Source organism: Dermacentor silvarum, chromosome 3 (assembly GCF_013339745.2).
Source record: "Dermacentor silvarum isolate Dsil-2018 chromosome 3, BIME_Dsil_1.4, whole genome shotgun sequence".
Lineage (NCBI taxonomy): Eukaryota > Metazoa > Arthropoda > Arachnida > Ixodida > Ixodidae > Dermacentor > Dermacentor silvarum.
This window is the reverse complement of record NC_051156.1, coordinates 114,497,683-114,515,315: the sequence shown is the minus strand read 5'-3', so window position 1 is coordinate 114,515,315 and position 17,633 is coordinate 114,497,683. Positions and strand designations below refer to the sequence as shown.

Below are 17,633 nucleotides of genomic sequence, written 5' to 3'. Positions count from 1 at the left end.
GTCTCCTCGATTTGTGCATCAGCGTGCAGGCAGTGATATACCATACTGGTGTGGTCAGGGCCGTGCGCATTTCTGTTTGGACGTATAAGAGTCTCAGACTTCTCATTTGTGAGTGTGGCACCGCAGAGCAGTATTTTTCTTCGCTTCTCTACACATTTTTTCTCATCAAAACAATTGCTGTAGCGTTATTTTAGGTATCGCGTGCTTCATGCAGATTTTAATATCTGCCGAGTTGGGAAATGTCTATACAGTCATGGTATTTTTTCTTTCTTTTCGCCCCACCATGCAGTGTTAGCATTCAATAGACAAGTTGGGCAACTACTCGGTGTAAAAAAAAACTTGACTAGAGTAACTGGGAAGTTACGCTAAATAAGAGTAGCTAAGATTATAAACAGCTTAATGCGCAATTGGCATGCGTGCTAACCGCGCACCAGTTGCTGCACTCGGCAAACCACGGTCCTTTGGCTTCTGTGCCCAACTTGAAGAATGGATCAGTTGGTCTTTTATTCCTCCAGCTCATGCATTTCGGGCACTCTGCGTTATTTATATTTTTGTATGCACCTGATGGGGCAACTCTAAAGCCAGCATGTGCTCTCACTTGAACATGGCGAACAGTTTTCTAGAAAAAAAAAAGGCATAAGGACCATCTACATTACATTGAGAAGAGCAGTTCGGAGAGCCAGTTGGCAGTGTGACCATTAATCATTTGGAAGTTGCCTTCCTGTGCATCATTCGCGTGTTATCATAAAGCTGAAACCAGGGCCTAGTACCCTTGGAATTCTTTAATTGTGCTTTAATTGTTCTTTAATTGTGCACAGCTCCAAATCAGCTGAATAAAATACCATTAACCTTGAACAAGATCTTGGGACCAGGGCGTCGAATCGCAGCTACAAAAGGCCACAAAAGCACTGCCGCGATTTCTGAAAACTACCGGATTAAGTGACAGTCTGTGATCCGGACTGAGTGACCGTCAGTGATAGAGCAGAGATCTGTTTGCTACGTCGGCGATATCCACAGCGGACTATATTCTTCTCTTAACCTTTCTCTCCCCATTTTCCTTCCCCCAGTGTAGGGTAGCTAACCGGGCTCATTCCTGGTTAAACTCCTTGCCTTTCATTTATCATTTTCTCTCTCTCTTTATTGCGGCTTCACAGTAATCATTTAAGCAAGACAGGTAACGTTCGCATTCAAGATGAACAGCACTTATTACTGCGGTTGTTTGAACGCAATATTTTCGTTCTGTTGGAACTTCTCCACATTTTTATACATGCTCACAGCGATTGCAGCTTAGACTTCAATGCTTTCAGGCTAGAAAATGATGCCTTCTATCCTCTTGTGGCCCTAGTGAGGGAGGTGGAAACTACCAAGGAAGAAACCGATTCCCAGGCATCGTTGAGACACCTGTCTATTCTTCCACCGTGGACTTAGCCGAGTCAAGGTGTGCTTTCAAGTATGAATGGGGTAGACTTAGTTCATGGAAACGAAGGCTCGGATGACTCTACATGATTAAAGTGTTGATTGACAAGAAGGAATGTTTGTAAGAGGTATTATGCTAGTTTATGGACTATGCATAGTTTATGCCTCTTGTGGATACATGGGCAGTACAGGGTCCTCTGCTTCCCAATACACCATTTCTACATAGTAGGCAGTGCTATGAAGGCAAGAGCTAGAGTGAACTTGGAACCGAAAATTTGTGCACCACATGTAAAAACAACATATACGAATGTTTTAGTATACAATGAAGTTTAACAGTAATTTCATATGCTAGAATCAAATTTACAAAGAAATTAGTACATAGAAGACGTCGCTCATCTGAATGCACTCGGGAACAGACGGAGTTTCACATTAGCATGACCGCACAGCTTGCACACTTCCATTGTCTGACGCAGGTGCTTGGGAGCAATACATAGTGCATCATGTACTGGAAGCACGAAAAAGCACAACAATGTGTGACCCGACAGATATTAGCTGCACGATTTAACTACATCTGCGACAGGTGCCGCAGATCAAAAATACACATCATGCATTGAGATCAAAGATATGAGAGCTTGTGTAGCTTCTGCAACATTGCCTGTCAAGTATGTAACAGAGTGTAGCCGAAGTAACTTTGAACGACTGAGCCACAGTGGTCGCTAGCAGGTGTAGGGCAACTGCTGACGTGCATCTTTGCAGAGACACTGTGCTCTTCCTAATGTGTTGCCTGGCACTGTCTGGCAGCATTGACTGTGTAGTGGGCTTGAGAGAAACAATTTCACTGTCATGCACTTTTTCTTCCATGTTTGCTTTTCCTGAATGCACCTGCCGGTGCTGTAGTGTAGAGGTGCATTTGATTGTTTGATGTTGTACAAGCGTCGTCCTCCCATCCGTAGCTTCCTGATGTGTTCACTGGTTAGTTGGCTTGCTAAGAACACTTGCTTGTGTCTGACTTTTTTTGTGCTGTGCTCTGGGATACAGGAACCCAGGTGAACGCAAATGCCTTAAACCCGATGGCTGTTAAACTGCACAGCCTTTTCTTCCAGTGCCTGCATGGATGAACGCATTCCCGCAAATACCAAATAGAGCGCATATCTAAGTAATCGAATGATGTAATTTAAACCATTGTTGTTTCTTCCTTCTTCCGGTGTGGTTATATGAATCTATCATTGTTCTTGACTCTTCTGTCTATTTCAAGAAAAATAAAGTTATTTTGATCGGACCTTGATGCTGCGTCGTGCACATTCTTGTGATTGAGCACCAAACTGTGCTTGTTGCACTGGGAGTGGCACTGGGGCCTCTGGTTCCCTGGCTTGGATTATTAGCTCACTAGCTTGGACGATGCTAACACCCCTTGTTAGACAGGTCAAAGAATGCTGTGTGCTTTCTGCGGGGTACCTTGGGACGAATTTTCGGCGTGGCATAACCCAGCGTCAGCACTTCTATTGTACTATGTTCAATGACTGCATTGTGGTTATTCACAATGCAGTCGTAGTAAAAACATGTCTAATCTAGTTGTCATACAAAGGGGGTATGGCATGGTAAGCACTTCGGTCATGACTTGAGCAGAAACGGCTGAAAACAACGCGACGTGAGAAAGGGGCAAACGACGACGCTGACTAACAACCAAATGCTTATTCTTTCAAGCAGCATATATAGTGTACTATTTTGAGATAAAGACAGAAAGGGGAATATGGGTGGAAGTAATAAGGAACAAAATCGCTAATCGGAATGATACCTCTTTTGGAAGGAGTGAAATGGAAGGAAAGCTTACGCATGCATTGTCACCCTTTTGAAACTGGTACACTATACGAAGCTGTACACTATACAATGTGTACTAGTTTTTTTTTTCTTTTGCTTGCTTAGACAACGTTAGCTGAGACGCCCTTTATATGTTACGAATGGGAGCAAAGCAGTCACTAAATATTTATGCCCAGTCAACCTTTTGCTTGTCCTTCAGGGACAAGTATAACGTTAGCTGAGACACCCTTTATATGTTACAGGGAGCGAAGCAGTCACTAAAGATGCCCAGTCAACCTTTCGCTTGTCCTTCAGGGACAAGTACGTTGCATCAGCACTGTAACTTTACATAATGTTTTGAGTAAGGTAACAATGCTTCCAACCTTTTTCATTGCACTCCAGAAACAAGGTGCAGTGTCTTCACTGACGTATTGCAGTAACATTGCAACTTCTTGATGACGCAGTAAAATATACTTAAGCCTATTGAGGAACATGGATGCTTAAGGGCAACAGTAAAAATTCTAGTAGCTATAGAGTGCTTTGCCGAACGACCTCTGTCGCATTAAATTAAGGATGAGCTTAGACTTCGAACAGCAAGCACGTGTATAGTTGGGTCCGTATGTTCTCAATAAAAAAGTCTCAATAAAAAGTAAAAAAAAAGTTTAGGACGAAAGACGAAGCATAGATTGTGATAGTAAATTAGTGGACAGCTATACGAAGTAAGGGTAGTAGTTTTATTGGCCGTATAAACTTGTAAACATAGACATACTAGCTAAATGAACAAGCATCGTGTCATGCACACACAAGCAAACATGAACACATCTCACTCGATGACTGCAGAAACTCAATGTCAAAACGCTGGAGTCGGGAAGCGCAGCAACTGCAGCGAGCGAATTGACCTACGTGCTGCGTCTCGCATCAACGCGAATGAATCCGCGAAAACAGCTTACGGCGGACTGCGTCCCCGACGTAGATTAAAAAATTAATCTACGTCGATTGCTTTCAAGATAGCTCGGAGTAGAACGCCCCCTTCCCTACCCTCCCACCGGAGCCTCACCGCCCCCTGGCCGCCCGGAGTAGAACGTCCCCTTCCCCCCGGAGCGTTTCGCCGATGAGAGACGGCGCGCTTCCTTCTCAGTTTCCTCCCTTGCGTGCGCAATATGGAGCCGCGATCGCCGGCCCACTCGCACGCTTTCACTCAGACATACAGCATACGGCGCGAGGCTATGATTTTATCGCCATTAGACTTCATACGGAACCGCACGGCGACAGCGACGGTAGAAATGCACCTAGAGTGTCCATATATTTGCTATTGCAATAAAATGCGAAAGTAGGCGAACAGCGCAAATTTCACGGAACACAAGACGAACATAGAGCCGACTTGCAACTGATTTTATTTTTTGATGTGTGGGCATATCTATACCTTGACAGTCAAAAAATAGGAGAAGGAAGAACGAATAACATAAAATGATACACTTATTCCTATCTCTCGTCAGTGTACATCATCGACTTGCACCACAAGCACGGGCTGTATTATCTGCAAATCAAAAAAATGAAGTTCTTTTTGGGAGAGGGTCAGAGAAGACATACTAACACAATTTTCCTTTAGGCATGCTATTTCCTCGGCTTCAATTATTTCTCTAGTTCTTTTTCTCTGCTTCTTCCTGGTGCATTTGTTCCTGACAAGATTGAAGTGCAACCACAATCCCTGCAGTGGAGACTTAAGTGGCTACTAATCACTTTGTGTACGTTGTAGTTGTGTTCTTTTAATTTCTCATTTATGCATCTTCCGGTTTGTCCTACATATAGTTTCCCGCAGGACAGTGGGATCGAATAGACAACAGCTTCAATGCAGTTTCTTACAAGGCGGTTTTCATGCTTTATGGAGCAGGACTGTGGCTTCGTTGCTGTTTTGTTTACCTTCGAACACATTGCGGAAAGTTCTTTAGGAGCAGGAAATATGTTTACGTTACCGTGTTTTCCTATCTTTTTCAAGTTATGCACTAACTGGCGCATGTAGGGTATCACAGTTATTTTTTTTTCGGATGCATTGCAATGCTGCTTGGCTGTCCTGTGGTTTCCCCTTTAACTTTTTAGAACCGATTCCACTACGGATATTTAATTTATATGCTTTCTTCGGATACCCCGCTATCTGAAGACGGTCTGTCTGTTTACTAAAGGCATCGGTTATCGAGTTAAAACATGGTTTGTTTAAGGCATTGGTGAAACACATTGTTGCTATAGGCCTTTTTAAAAGTTTTGAATGGAAGACTCGGCTTGCTGGCCCGTGTCTTGTACGCTCAGCAAATGTGAGTTAGCAAAAATTTTAGATTCATATCTAAAAACATGGATCGTTCCACGGGTAATTCACAGGTTGAATTGAGTGCTTTAAAACATTCGTGGAATTGATTCAGCAACTGAATCATTATTGATTCGAGGTCCGCTTTGTTAGTGCTAAAATTTACGAGAAAATCATCAAAGTATCGGAAGATTTTGGTTAATTTTGTAATTTGTAGTGGGTCCTGCAGTTGGCCATCGAGATGTGCAAAGTAAAGGTCACTCAAAATTGGTGCTATGCAAGGGCCAATAAACATGCCGTTAGTCTTAATGTAACACTTATCATCCCATGTCATGAATGTCGAGTTTAAGTACATCGTTAAAAGCTCCAAGAAACTTTGTACTGCCAAACTTGTTTAATTCTGGAAAGCAACGTAACTGTACTATACTCGCGGACAACTTTCTGTGGCAATGAAGGGGCGCGTGGATACTACACATGTGTTACCGTGCCAAGTAGTCCGGCAGCGTTTGACAGTGCTTTTGGTTGCTCGGTACAGACGCTAAATCGACGAAGCTTCCACTTGCGACGGTTTCGCATTTGCCCAGACGTGGAAGGGAAAAGCCGCAAAATAAGTAAACTTTTACACTCAGTGGTGTGTTCTGTCTTATTTAACGGTTCTTAATAAGCTCTCTATGTTTTCTGTTCCTAAGCCTAAACCAACGTTAATTAAAACCCGGTACTCTTTTCAGAAGTGCTCTTACTTGCGCGCTCTTTGCCTCGTTAGCTTTCCCTTCATTGCCTCAGAAAGTTGTCCGCGAGTATAATTGTCCATGTAATCACACAGGACAGAAGTTCACGATGTGGCAGAGTAGTACAGGTCCTTAATGTTGAGTGAGTATGCCATATAGCTATTGTATTTGCATTTGTCTTAAAACGCGAGGATTTCTTAGGATTTTCGCACGAGGAATGGGTAATTTACTTTTAATAAGTTAAGTTTTTCCGCAAAAACAAAGATACGCTTGTTTGCCACATACCCTTTTCTGAAACAATTACCCTTAGCGGAATGCCTAGTTTGTGCGTTTTCGCGCTGAAAACATATGCAGGCTCGTGCATTTGCTTTTTTCTATGTATTTAACTAAACCGTCGAAATTTAATTTTTTACATAACTTTCTGACCTTTGCCTTTACTGCCTGCAGGGGGACTTTCTCCTAATGTGAAAGATGATAAAATGGCTTCTTCAGCTTTTGACTTAAAGCAGGCTTTCCTTTAAAATTGGATGAGCTAATTGGCTCGTTGAGCCAGACGTCACTCAATTTTGCTGTACCAGCCAATCAGTGCGTGCCTGAAGGCGAAAGGCGAACTATCGCCGTAATGGAACGTTTCAGAACACGGCCCCTAGATGATGCCACCATACCGAGGAAGGCTCAAGATCGCGTTTGCTTGAGCGTCTCATCTGACTCGCATCTCGTCTTCTGTACCTGCACAGCGGTGCAACATGGCGGCGCCCTTGCGGTTACCGATTTCATTGAGTAGGTTTTAGAGTAGCCTATGTCCAGGAGCGCTGATAAAAAGATATATTAATACTATAACAAAAGGCAACAGTAGTAATTTCTTTGCTCATGACATATATTTAAAACTAATTAGGAATTACACTTTGCTTGAATAAAATAAAGCGTAATCTGATCGAGATTAGTTTCATTGCAGACTTGTCGCAAAAAACAAATGCTGACAAACACACTTCGGGTGAGTCTTGCGATATGAAAATAAACTATACCTGCATGCTGCGACTACACAGGTCGGCAGGAACAACCTAATGAAATATGCGTCTGACTAAACACTAGTAATAAAGCGGGTGAAAGCTGCTGTTGGGTTGCTTTACGTGATAGCATTGCATTGCCACATAGCATTGCACAGTATTGCATCCGTCACTCAGTCACTACGGAACACATGTTCCTTGTTGGCGCAGTTCACGACATACATAAGAGCGCACATGAAAAGCGGGAATAGCGCCTGAAGTGCGCCACTAGACAACAAGGCACTCTGGTTCAACTTTCATGTATCTGGGCCACACGTAATGGCAGCCAAAGGCACGGCTATAACCGTCTTCGTGCATGGCGAGGTTGCACCAGTTCTCGCCGTCGACGCGATGGCAGAATCGGCTGCAGAAGCTGGCGTAGAAGGTCTGCCTGCCCGTCAGCGTCTCCAAGGACTGCAGCTGCGAGTACGCCTTGTCACCGTCGGCCGTGCTTTCCAGGGCTTTGACAGTCAGCCTGAGGGCAAACAGTTCCTTGATGAAGCGCTTGTCGTGCACCGAGCTGGCCTCGTCCCAACGGCAGCTCTTGAGCGACGACCACCAGAACCGCCTCGAAAGGTCCTCGTCGATGCTTCGGCCACGTCCGACGATAGCATTGACGATGCTGCTGGCCATCTGGAAGCCCAGTCCGCTGTACGACATTGAGGAGGAGCCGTGGATGTAGAAGAAAGGCAGGTAGAAGGCGAACATCCTGACCTGCAGGAAGTTGATGGAGTGCAGATAGTGGATATTCTGCGTGCGCCACTTGAACCGGGCCGTCATCACCGGGTGAGGATTGCCGGACTTGAGCAGGGCCACGAGCGCCTTTCGTGTGCTGATCCAGGCGTCGAAGAAGCTCGATGAACTGTTGGGAAAGCTCTTGTACAGCCAGTCCAGGATACGCCTGTTGGACACCCTCACGGCGCACCGTTCTTGGCACAGACCTTTGATCTTCGCCACGGCCGTCGCCTTGGCCGGTTCTGTGATGGCGTCCGAGTTTTTGGCCAGCTGCACGAGTGTGTCGACGGTGTTCTGCAACACGTTCGAGGTCATCTGGATCTCGCCGTGCTCGAAGCGCTTGACGAAGTTGTGCAGTATCTGCAGCAGGCCGAACGATTCGTGGACGGCGAGAAAGCAGAGCGTCTTGGTGAGCACGTAGTCGGATTCGTTGTCGTAGCTGTGCCGAAGCTGATCGAAGTCCGGGTTCACGACCCAGATGTAAGCGTAAGCAAACAGCCACCCGACCACGTTGAGACTTCTCGCCGGAGGAAGCAAGGTGAGAGCTTCTGACAGTGCCTCGAGGCGCTGCTCGTCGTACGCGAAGACCGTAGTTTCTGACGTCAACGAGTCGTCGTTCAGGTGACGTTTGAGAAGCGTCAGCCAGGACTGGGGCTTCATGTTGGGAGCCATGTCCTGGACCTGTTTCAAGGTGACGAGAACGTCCTTTCCGCGTTCGTCGCTGCATGCCGCCAGATTCGACGTAAGCGTCAACTCGTCGCGACGCAGGGCGTCGATCTCCTCCTTGGTGATGTTCCCTCCGCCTTTTTCGAGGAACGTTGCGGCTCTCGTAATCAGGTGCTCGGTGTCCTCCTCGTTCTCGTACACGTGACCCACCTGCTGCCTTCGTAATTCGATCAGCGGTCCGGGCTCCTGGAATACGAAGCTGGCCGTGTGGAACTTCCTCGTGCTTCGTCTGAGGTCGAAGAGCAGGGCGACCCTCCAATTGACCACCAGATCCAGCAGGACGTCCAAGAGGTCGACGTTCTCCGGAGGGTCGTGTGGCCACGGTATCCGTCGCTCCTTCATGAAGTCCACAAAGTGGGCCGCTTGTGTTTCTGACTGCATATGTAAGAAACCTCTCAAATGCAGCCACTGACCTCGATGCTCGCTTCGTGCGTATGCTAATATGACTTCCGCCGCATAATTTTACCTACGAAGTTTGTTAAAAAAGTATCCGACCTTATTTTTTCTTTTCTGCGAACACCCGATAGATATGAAACAAGCGCGCTTGCATCAGCCGACCTTGAATCTTCGTGCGCATTCGCGAATTTTTACTCGAGTGAGGTAGTGCGCAGTGCTCTCGTCGGTTCTTTTATTGCAAGGAAAGTGACGGAGCGACTGAAGCAGCGCTACTGCCAGAAACTAGGCGACAGCGAAGTGGAAACCATTCGGAAGATTCAGACGGCTTTCAGTGACGATACTATGAGCAGCACACATATTAAGGAGTGGTACAACCGGTTTAAAGTAGGCCGCACATCGGTGGGAAGCGAGCCACGCTCCGGTCGGCCATCAACATGCCGAAATGATCCGGTCATTGCCGAAGATAACGCTGTGGTGATGCGGGACCGTCGTGTCACTATCCGAGAAATTGCGGAAGAGGTGGGCATCAGCACTTTTTTTGCACATTCCATTATGACCGAAGATTTGACCATGAAGAGAGTTGCGGCGAAATTCGTGCCGGAGCTGCTCACGGTGGAGCAAAAGCAACTTCGTGTTGAAGACTCACAGGGCATGCTGGATTCCACAAACAGTGACCCCTACTTCATGAACACCATAATCACTGGTGACGAGTCTTGGGTATACGGGTACGACCCGGAAACCAAATCCCAGTCACGAGTCGTCACAGTGGAAGCATTCCACGTCACCAAGACCAAAGAAGGCCAAGGCCAAGTGCGCAGCAACGTCAAAGTGATGCTGACTGCTTTCTTTGACTCCCGCGGTGTGGTACACCACGAGTACGCACCACAGGGTTAAACAATCACCAAAGAGTTCTACAGGGATTTCCTCCGTCGCCTACGTGATGCTGTGCGGCGCAAGAGGCCGGTGTTGTGGTCAACAGGAAATTGGGGCATCCATCGGGACAATGCTCCTGCACATTCCTCGCACTTGATTCAGACTTTTTTGGCGGAAAACCAGACTCCTGTACTTCAACAGGCTCCTTACTCTCCTGATATGGCGCCCTGCGACTTCTGGATGTTTCCCAAAATCAAGAGGCCATTGAAAGGAGCGCGATTTCAGACAAGAGAGGACATTATGGCTGCAACGACAGCTGAGCTAAACTCCATTCCGAAAGAGGGCCTTCTCGGAATGCTTCCAACTATGGCAGCGCCGCTGGGAGAAGTGTGTGGAGTCCCAAAGAGACTACTTTGAGGGTGATTAGGTTTCCAACGCTCAAATTATGCCAGTTTTTTTTTCTTCGGCCAAAGGTTGGATACTTTTCTAACAGACCTGGTATATGAATAACCTCTGAATACAAGTTTACGCTCTTGCCATATATATATTTTTTTGCTGTGTCGGTTAAATGTATGCAGTAGTATCTTACAAAGGTCATTATAGAGGTACTGATGTTTTTTCCTATCGACTTTCTGTTGCTTTGAATAGAATGTCTGTTGATATGCAATTGGATAGCATGCATGTATTCTTTTACGAGTGGCTGTAGATGCTTGCTGCTAATTTTGGAGCTCGAATATAGAAGTGCTATTTTAATTTTTCTGATAAATAAGAGTGTCGTGTTGACCGTGTTATCACGTAGCGGTGGTTCTCAGTGACACTATACGATGCAAGAAATGTCTACTCTCATGTCTCTGATGATTAGCTCTAATAGACGAGCGTTCGTAATCATTGTCCAACTAGTGAAATAGTGTCTTACTGCGCTGTTTTCTCTTGAAAGCTTAACAGTTGTTTGTTGGCAGCAATGTCAGTGTTAGTAAATTTTTTTTTCGGAAAATTTCCAGGTCGCGACCTACCACACAAAACTCTAGCGAAAAGTACCTAATGAATAATGATGCTGACTTGATGCTGATGCTGATCTTCTTAAATCTTTTTTTTTTGTGCGTTACGCTTTTAGACGTCTTGCCTGTCATTTTACCACAGCCTTAAATTACATCCACCTATGTCCAGTCAACGGAAGCAATGTACCGCAAGCAGTACTGCCTCAAAAAACCGTAGCGAGGCCCCTGTACTGTCGGTACAGTGTGTCAATAGCGCATTGAGTCCACAGACATTGCTCAACTTACACTGTGCAAAGGAATGTATCGCGCGGCAAGTGCGTTAAGTGTTACTGAAAGAGTTCTAAAGCAAAATGACCCTTCCCCCCCCCCCCCCCCCCCCCCCCTCTCTGATTGTGATGGCAATATCGGTAATGGCTGTATGTGGCTCTTGCCGATGGCAACGCATAACTTTAGCATAGCGCTACAAATCTACCCTTTGTACTTCATCCTCTACCCACCAGCCAACTTTGAACATACTAGCTAATCTGCGCCTGAATCATCTACCGTGGCTTAGCTAGTGCCTGCAAAGCTGGAAGGTGGCTGCAGTGGTTATAGCGATACCGGTGTAACGATGGAGCGCCAGCGCGCTAAAACGCTCCTATACGGAGGCTGTGGCGTTCTTTCGAATTGTCCCCAGTATGGCTACTGGCGCCACTACCGCCAGCCTGTGCAGGCCGGTATTAAAGGCCGCACCCTAAAGGTTTAGCGCACTCACTTCGGAAAGCGTCCGCTTCAGGCACGTCGCGTACGCGGACATGGCCTTTGCGTCGGCGCGCGACTTGCGGTGGCTGCAGTTGCCGGCCGTGAGGTACTTCTGCGAGTCGTAGGCCATGACCTCGCCGTACATTCCCATCGATCGCCGCTCTTCTCCTCGCTGCGAGGCCCTCGGGCCACCGCCGCAGACGAAGGCGTGCAGGCTGTGACACGGGTCGGCCGCGGCGTTCATGCGGGCGCGCAGTTCGCTGGCGTGCAGCATGCAGTCGTCGGTGCCGCACACGTCGACGGCGTGCCGGGCCACCATGACGGCCTTGATCTCGCGGAGGAAGAAGAACACGACGAAGCTGGACAGCACCACCAGCGAGAGCAGCACGGCGCCGTAGAAGAAGATGCGCGAAGAGTGCTTGCGGCTCTGGTAGAGCAGAGAAGAGATGCGGCGGGAGTGGTCCTGCATGCGAGAAGGCAGATGATCGGGTCGCGCACACAGGACAAGCCGCAGGTGAAAGCGATCAGATTTGGCATGCCTGGCGGAAACGTGCCCTGTCGTTTCCAGGGCGGTTGGTTTCGCGTAACCTATATCTATGACGGGACACGAATACGTCATTAGGAAACAACTGAAACAGGCGAATCGTCGTGTATTCAACTGGTAATTATTACGGGAATCAATGTATGACATCAACCAACTGAAATAGCGCCAGCGGAGCTAAATGTCGGAGGCGACCGAAACGTCAAGTCTAACTGGTAGCTGTACGCGTATGATACTAATAAATGAGTACTGACAGGAAATTTTGTCTCAATTCTATTGCTTTGTTGCATAGTTGTTGACCCAGTAACTACGCCATGGAGCCTCAATTCCCCGTGAGCGCTACAAATAATGATTACCTTAGCTTTCATCGCAACCATGCGCAGTTCAAACGCACACCGACTGCAGAGCGACCTCGGAAGTGGAAAAGGAGACTCGCCACGCCAACGAAACCTGTTGTGGTGGTCTCGTAATACCACATACTAATGACGCGTACAAACACACACAATGGCTCTGTTGCCATTGAGCACACGATGGGGCAACAGGCGAGAACGTGTCTCCCTGTGTTTCCAAGTGAAGCGATTAATTGGAAGCGCCATTTTGGCGTCTTTCGGCGACCCGGTCATCGTATGTATGGCCTTCAGTCGCCGCACTGGGTTGATTGGCGGGCTCTTAAGCTGTTAGTGATAACATATGACCGCCCCGTCCGCTTTTTGATTGAGGTGATGAGTCTCCGCCTTCACGTACGTAGCTGTTCGGCGCTTGATGTCCGTTCTGAACTGGTCGCAATAAAAAGTAATCCGGTTAATTATTTCTTGCACTATCGAAGAATTGAGGCTACCTAAAAGGAAGGAGAAGCGGGACTCTGCACTCCTTGAAGAAAACAAGTGAAGCAGCATCGGGCGTAAAATTGGTCTTATATCGGCGAGTCTCGTTCGCGCCCCCTCATTTATCCACCACTCCGTAAGACGAACCGACCGCGAAAAGTACGTAAAACCAGCTCATTCGCTTTCACGGCGAAGAAGCCATAGCATGAAAAACGACAAATTATTTTTAGGCCTCATTAACTGGAGTTGTCTTTCCCAGGACGTTGCCTTTATTTTACCAAGGAGTGCCTTTTTCGTAGGCTTAATGTCTAATTACGTCTGTTATCACTCGAATAACATTCACTTGCTCATTTATGATTTTAGCTGTCTATTATGCACTATAGGGACGTTAGAAATGTACGTATAAGCTACGCATACCTTAAAGGAAGGCTTTTTTTGTACACCATGTAGTTAGAGACGTTTTTCGAAAACATGATGGTTTCTCATTTTCTAGTATTATTACAGGTTTACCAGCCACCATAGATCTATTCTGCATTTCCATGATACACTTTGCACTTCATGCAAACTTGCAATAAAATACAGGCTTAAAGGACGCATGGTATAAGGAGTCTCGGAAAGACCCCAGTCCTAAGGATCAATGGGGGAAACACTCCTTGCACTACTCTACACGAATTCAACCGTAGCCAAAAAAGAAAATTTTGGCGCGCTTCAAAGTTCGAGTTCCGCAATTAAGTTCTATCAGAACAAAGTTCTTGTGTACGAGAAGAATTGTAGCTATTGCGAACATCATGTGCATTTGAACTTTTCATTCATGTTTTTTTTTCACACGTTTTGTTTCATTACGCATTCAATTTGCTGTTGAACACGAAGTCTTGCGTTTTATTCCAGGTCGCGGCGGCCGCATTCAGGGGCGCAGGTGAGCGTACGTCTCCTGTTTTAGCCCGGCAGTTGCTGCGCATGACGCGGTCCCGCGTGCCATATCTTGGAAGTAATATGCGGAGTGTGCAACGACATGGTCTTGTCTTGGCGAACCGAGATGGCTGGTGGCTTCGTGTGCGCTGTGTTCTCGCACGCCAAGCGTTGGAGGTCGCGTCATCTCAAGTTTCCGAGATGCGTTGAAGCGAGAGGCAGTACGAAGCGTTCGCTCGGCGAAGCGTTCATCAGGCCAGCGTTGTGACAGCGAGTGTCCGCGATGATCGAGTGAGATCTGTTGAGTTTGCCTGTGCGCCCGTGACGCCATGCTTGTTAGTTTCTATAAAAAATGAATGTCAACTGCATTTTATGCGGCCGATAGAATTACGACACTTACTTCGTTTACTCATCTAATGCTTCGCTATCGCAATAATTTCATTGCCTTCTTGATGAACTGCAGAACATTTTTTATAAGGAAAATGAACTGCATAGCTTTTTGACGTCGCCGCCTTTTCAGATGCATTCATATGCTGGCAGGTTGTGTTTTGGTTGATTCTGGAATGCAATATATTCGTTGTATTACGTAAAAGTCGTATTTCACGAAACGTTTAGCCAACACCCCCCCCCCCCCCCCCCCTTTCGCCTGCCTGTCATGCGGCGTCATGAAAACCGGCGAAACTCCCCATCTGATATGACGTGCACACACGGATTATGCATGATTAGGCCGTATGAAAGAAATATAATCATTACCTATTCTACACCTTTTTGTCATAGCCCCGTTATTGGTCGCAAGTTTTACGGCTGCGCCCACTTCGCCAGTCTGTCACGCGACGTCACAAAACTGCGAATAGCTGAGCACGTCAAAGGAGCGTGTATGCAATAAAGATGCATAAATATGCCGAACAAGACTAAGGTACTTTCCTAATAGCCGGAGACAGCCGCTTTCCGAAAGGAATAGAGGATGCCCACCCATGAATCGCTCTGACACTGGTTACTCGGACCTGCCGTGGGAATGGATTTATTTGAGTATATAATAAACATTTTGCTTTACAGTGTAACGTGCTCGAGCCCTTTCGGCACGTTTAAGACACCGCTCTGCTAACTCTTGTTTGCTAAGGATCCGTTTTAGCTGCATTTTTAAAGTGCCTTTGCACGGCGCCCCGATTTTCGTCCAGCCACCGCAAGCTAAGCAAGCGAAGGGTTCCAATCGCAGACACCGCCACCAGCCTTCTCATAAAGTTATCAATTTCACAGCTCTAACTCGGCTCCACCGAAACCCTCTCCACTTCTGTGCGCTCCGCGCCTCTTGTCAATCAATTTTATATGAAAAACCTGTTATGGAAGGCGATGCTATTCGCTTTGAAAGCAATCAAAAGTGACCTCCTATAAACAAGCAGAGCGTTTGATTAGACAAAACAAACAACGGTGTGAGTCAGTACCTGATTCTTGCGACGGCGGTTACGTAAGTTTGACGTCAGCAGATAAAAGAAAAACAAAATAGAGCCCTTCCAATAGTGTGAAGATGGAAGCCAGCGAAGCTGTGACTATGGTGGGTCTGCTGTAGTGAATATTGCTATAGCGAATTTATATATTATGACTACTCGAGCTTATCACTACTTATATCGAGCGTCTTCGGCATGTTCATCAAAGAGCAAGGACACCGGATTATTTTTTTCGCCCGGCGCGATGGCCAAGTAGTGCGTTTGGTGCGCCAAGTCCGCTCCATCGTTATTGACTATAGCGTATGAGCCACAGCGTTCATAGCCGCGGCACACTGCACGGCAGCGTAAGGATCCTGTGAGATCTCTTCCGCTCCTGCTCTCGGCGGCTCATACCCATATATCCAACGCGCGTATGAGCCACACGTTATTTCTTTTTTTCCTTCCTTTTTTCTTTCTTTCTGTCTTTATTTCCTTCCTTCCTCCCTTCTTTCCTTCTTTATTGTCCCTAGCTGGCTCATGCCCGCATATCCCTGGCTCATACCCGCATATCTAATGCGGGTATGCGCCACACGTGATTTTGCGATCGTTAATGGTGACGTAACTGACCAGCATGTGATGTTATTGATGTCATGACCTATCACTCATGTTAGTCATCTGTTTCGACACCTGTGCTAAGGCACAACTGGCAGAAAACCGCCACGGAACATGGAGCCAAACCACCACGCACATGGAGCCGAAATGCTGATTGCAATAGGCTTACGTTATAGGCCCCGGCTTTCGTTACCTGTTAGTTGATTTTACGTTGTCTTCTGGGATAACAAGTATACGCCCTTACATTGTCTTATAGAAGCATAAATAAATAAATAGTCCACCAGTAAAATTTCTTCTCTGTGTTGATGTTTTGTGGGTTGGTTTGATGATTGTTGTCGATGTTGTTATGCCATTGTGTGATTACAAAGTTCGATGACGTAATAGCGACAGAGCTTTATCGTATCACTGAGGAAAAATGAGCCCAGTGTAGTCTTTTAAGGGGAACGTACGTGTTGAACCGCTTATCTCTCTAACCTGCAGAATAGGCGTCGTAGCGGACTAAGTATACAAGCACTTTCTCTGCAGGGTAATAATTGACGCTACGTGAAGTGCTCGAATGCAGAGTAATTAATTACCTACTGAAACCTACCCATGAATGTGGGAGCAATGACATCGTCGCCAAGGGGGGGGGGGGCATGATTTCGCACTCCCATTTTGTCAGGTCTAAATGCCTATGGCGAAGGACCCACAATGGGAAGGGCTCTTCACGCGGTCTGTGACCTGCAGCGTGGAGACGGGGCCAAGAATTCCCCGAAGGGAGAACAGCCCAGCCGTCCAAAGCTCATAGCCAGCTTATAGTGACAGCGCAGGATTCGACAAAAATGCTCATTTGACCGAGTGCTTGTAAATTGCCGGTGCGGGTGTCACTTCTGGTATTGTATGAGAGCAGGCGTGCGCACAAATTACGCAGAAACGTGACGACAGAAATTAACAGGCACTCATGGAGACCTTTGCGCTGCCTCTCGCTTCAACGCGAACTAAGGTGCGAGAACACAGCGCACACGAAGCTAACAGCCCTATAGGTACGCCTAGACTCTGTACCCATCGCAGATCGCTTTCAAGATAAGGCGCGCGCAGCCGAACTCAACCGCGCTTTACGCAGCCGCCGCCTGAAGGCCGTTTCACATGGTGCGATTTTGTCTGCGAATTAGCACGTGCGAATTCGCAGCTGCGGAAAATAGGCCGCCGGACCCTTCGTGCGTGCGTTTTTTCGATGTTCGGCGTGCTGAACTTCTCTGCGAAAAACGCAGATGCGGTGGTAGCCTCTGTAGCGGTGGAAACAGACGACCAATAGGAGACGACTCGCTCATACGTCATCGCCAGTCAGGATGCTTAACGAGTATGCGAACAACGCAGCTGCCGTACATCCATGTGAAACGGGATTGCGAATTTCGCATCTGCGGAAATCGTAGCTGCGAAAAACGCACTGCAAAATCGCACCATGTGAAACGGGCTTTACACCCTGTGCCTTGCGCGCGATGGAAGACGGTGAGACGGCTGGCGGCATGCAGTACACGCCAAACCCGATCTTCCAGGAGCTCATGCGTCAGGGCCACGCGGTCGTCAAC

At 47.1% G+C, this 17,633-nt stretch overlaps 1 protein-coding gene across 1 annotated transcript; it reads right to left on the bottom strand.

The window, feature by feature from the left end:
- Positions 1 to 7,514: 7,514 nt before the first annotated feature.
- On the bottom strand, positions 7,515 to 17,608 carry LOC119444690 (endothelin-converting enzyme 1). The gene is made up of 3 exons (XM_037709052.1): positions 17,534 to 17,608; positions 11,769 to 12,218; positions 7,515 to 9,122 (listed from the first exon to the last, which is right to left on the bottom strand). The coding sequence occupies exons 1-3, from the start codon at positions 17,606 to 17,608 to the stop codon at positions 7,515 to 7,517; spliced, it is 2,133 nt and encodes a 710-aa protein (XP_037564980.1).
- Positions 17,609 to 17,633: the final 25 nt, after the last annotated feature.

Bases quoted from the DNA above. Each gene is read 5' to 3' on its own strand.
- LOC119444690 (XM_037709052.1), bottom strand. From the start codon at position 17,608: ATGAGCTCCTGGAAGATCGGGTTTGGCGTGTACTGCATGCCGCCAGCC. The intron at 12,219-17,533 runs GCACAGGGTGTA...TCTCGCATGCAG, and splicing joins CGTCTTCCATCGCGCGCAAG to GACCACTCCCGCCGCATCTC. The intron at 9,123-11,768 runs GTGAGTGCGCTA...TTACATATGCAG, and splicing joins TGAAGCGGACGCTTTCCGAA to TCAGAAACACAAGCGGCCCA.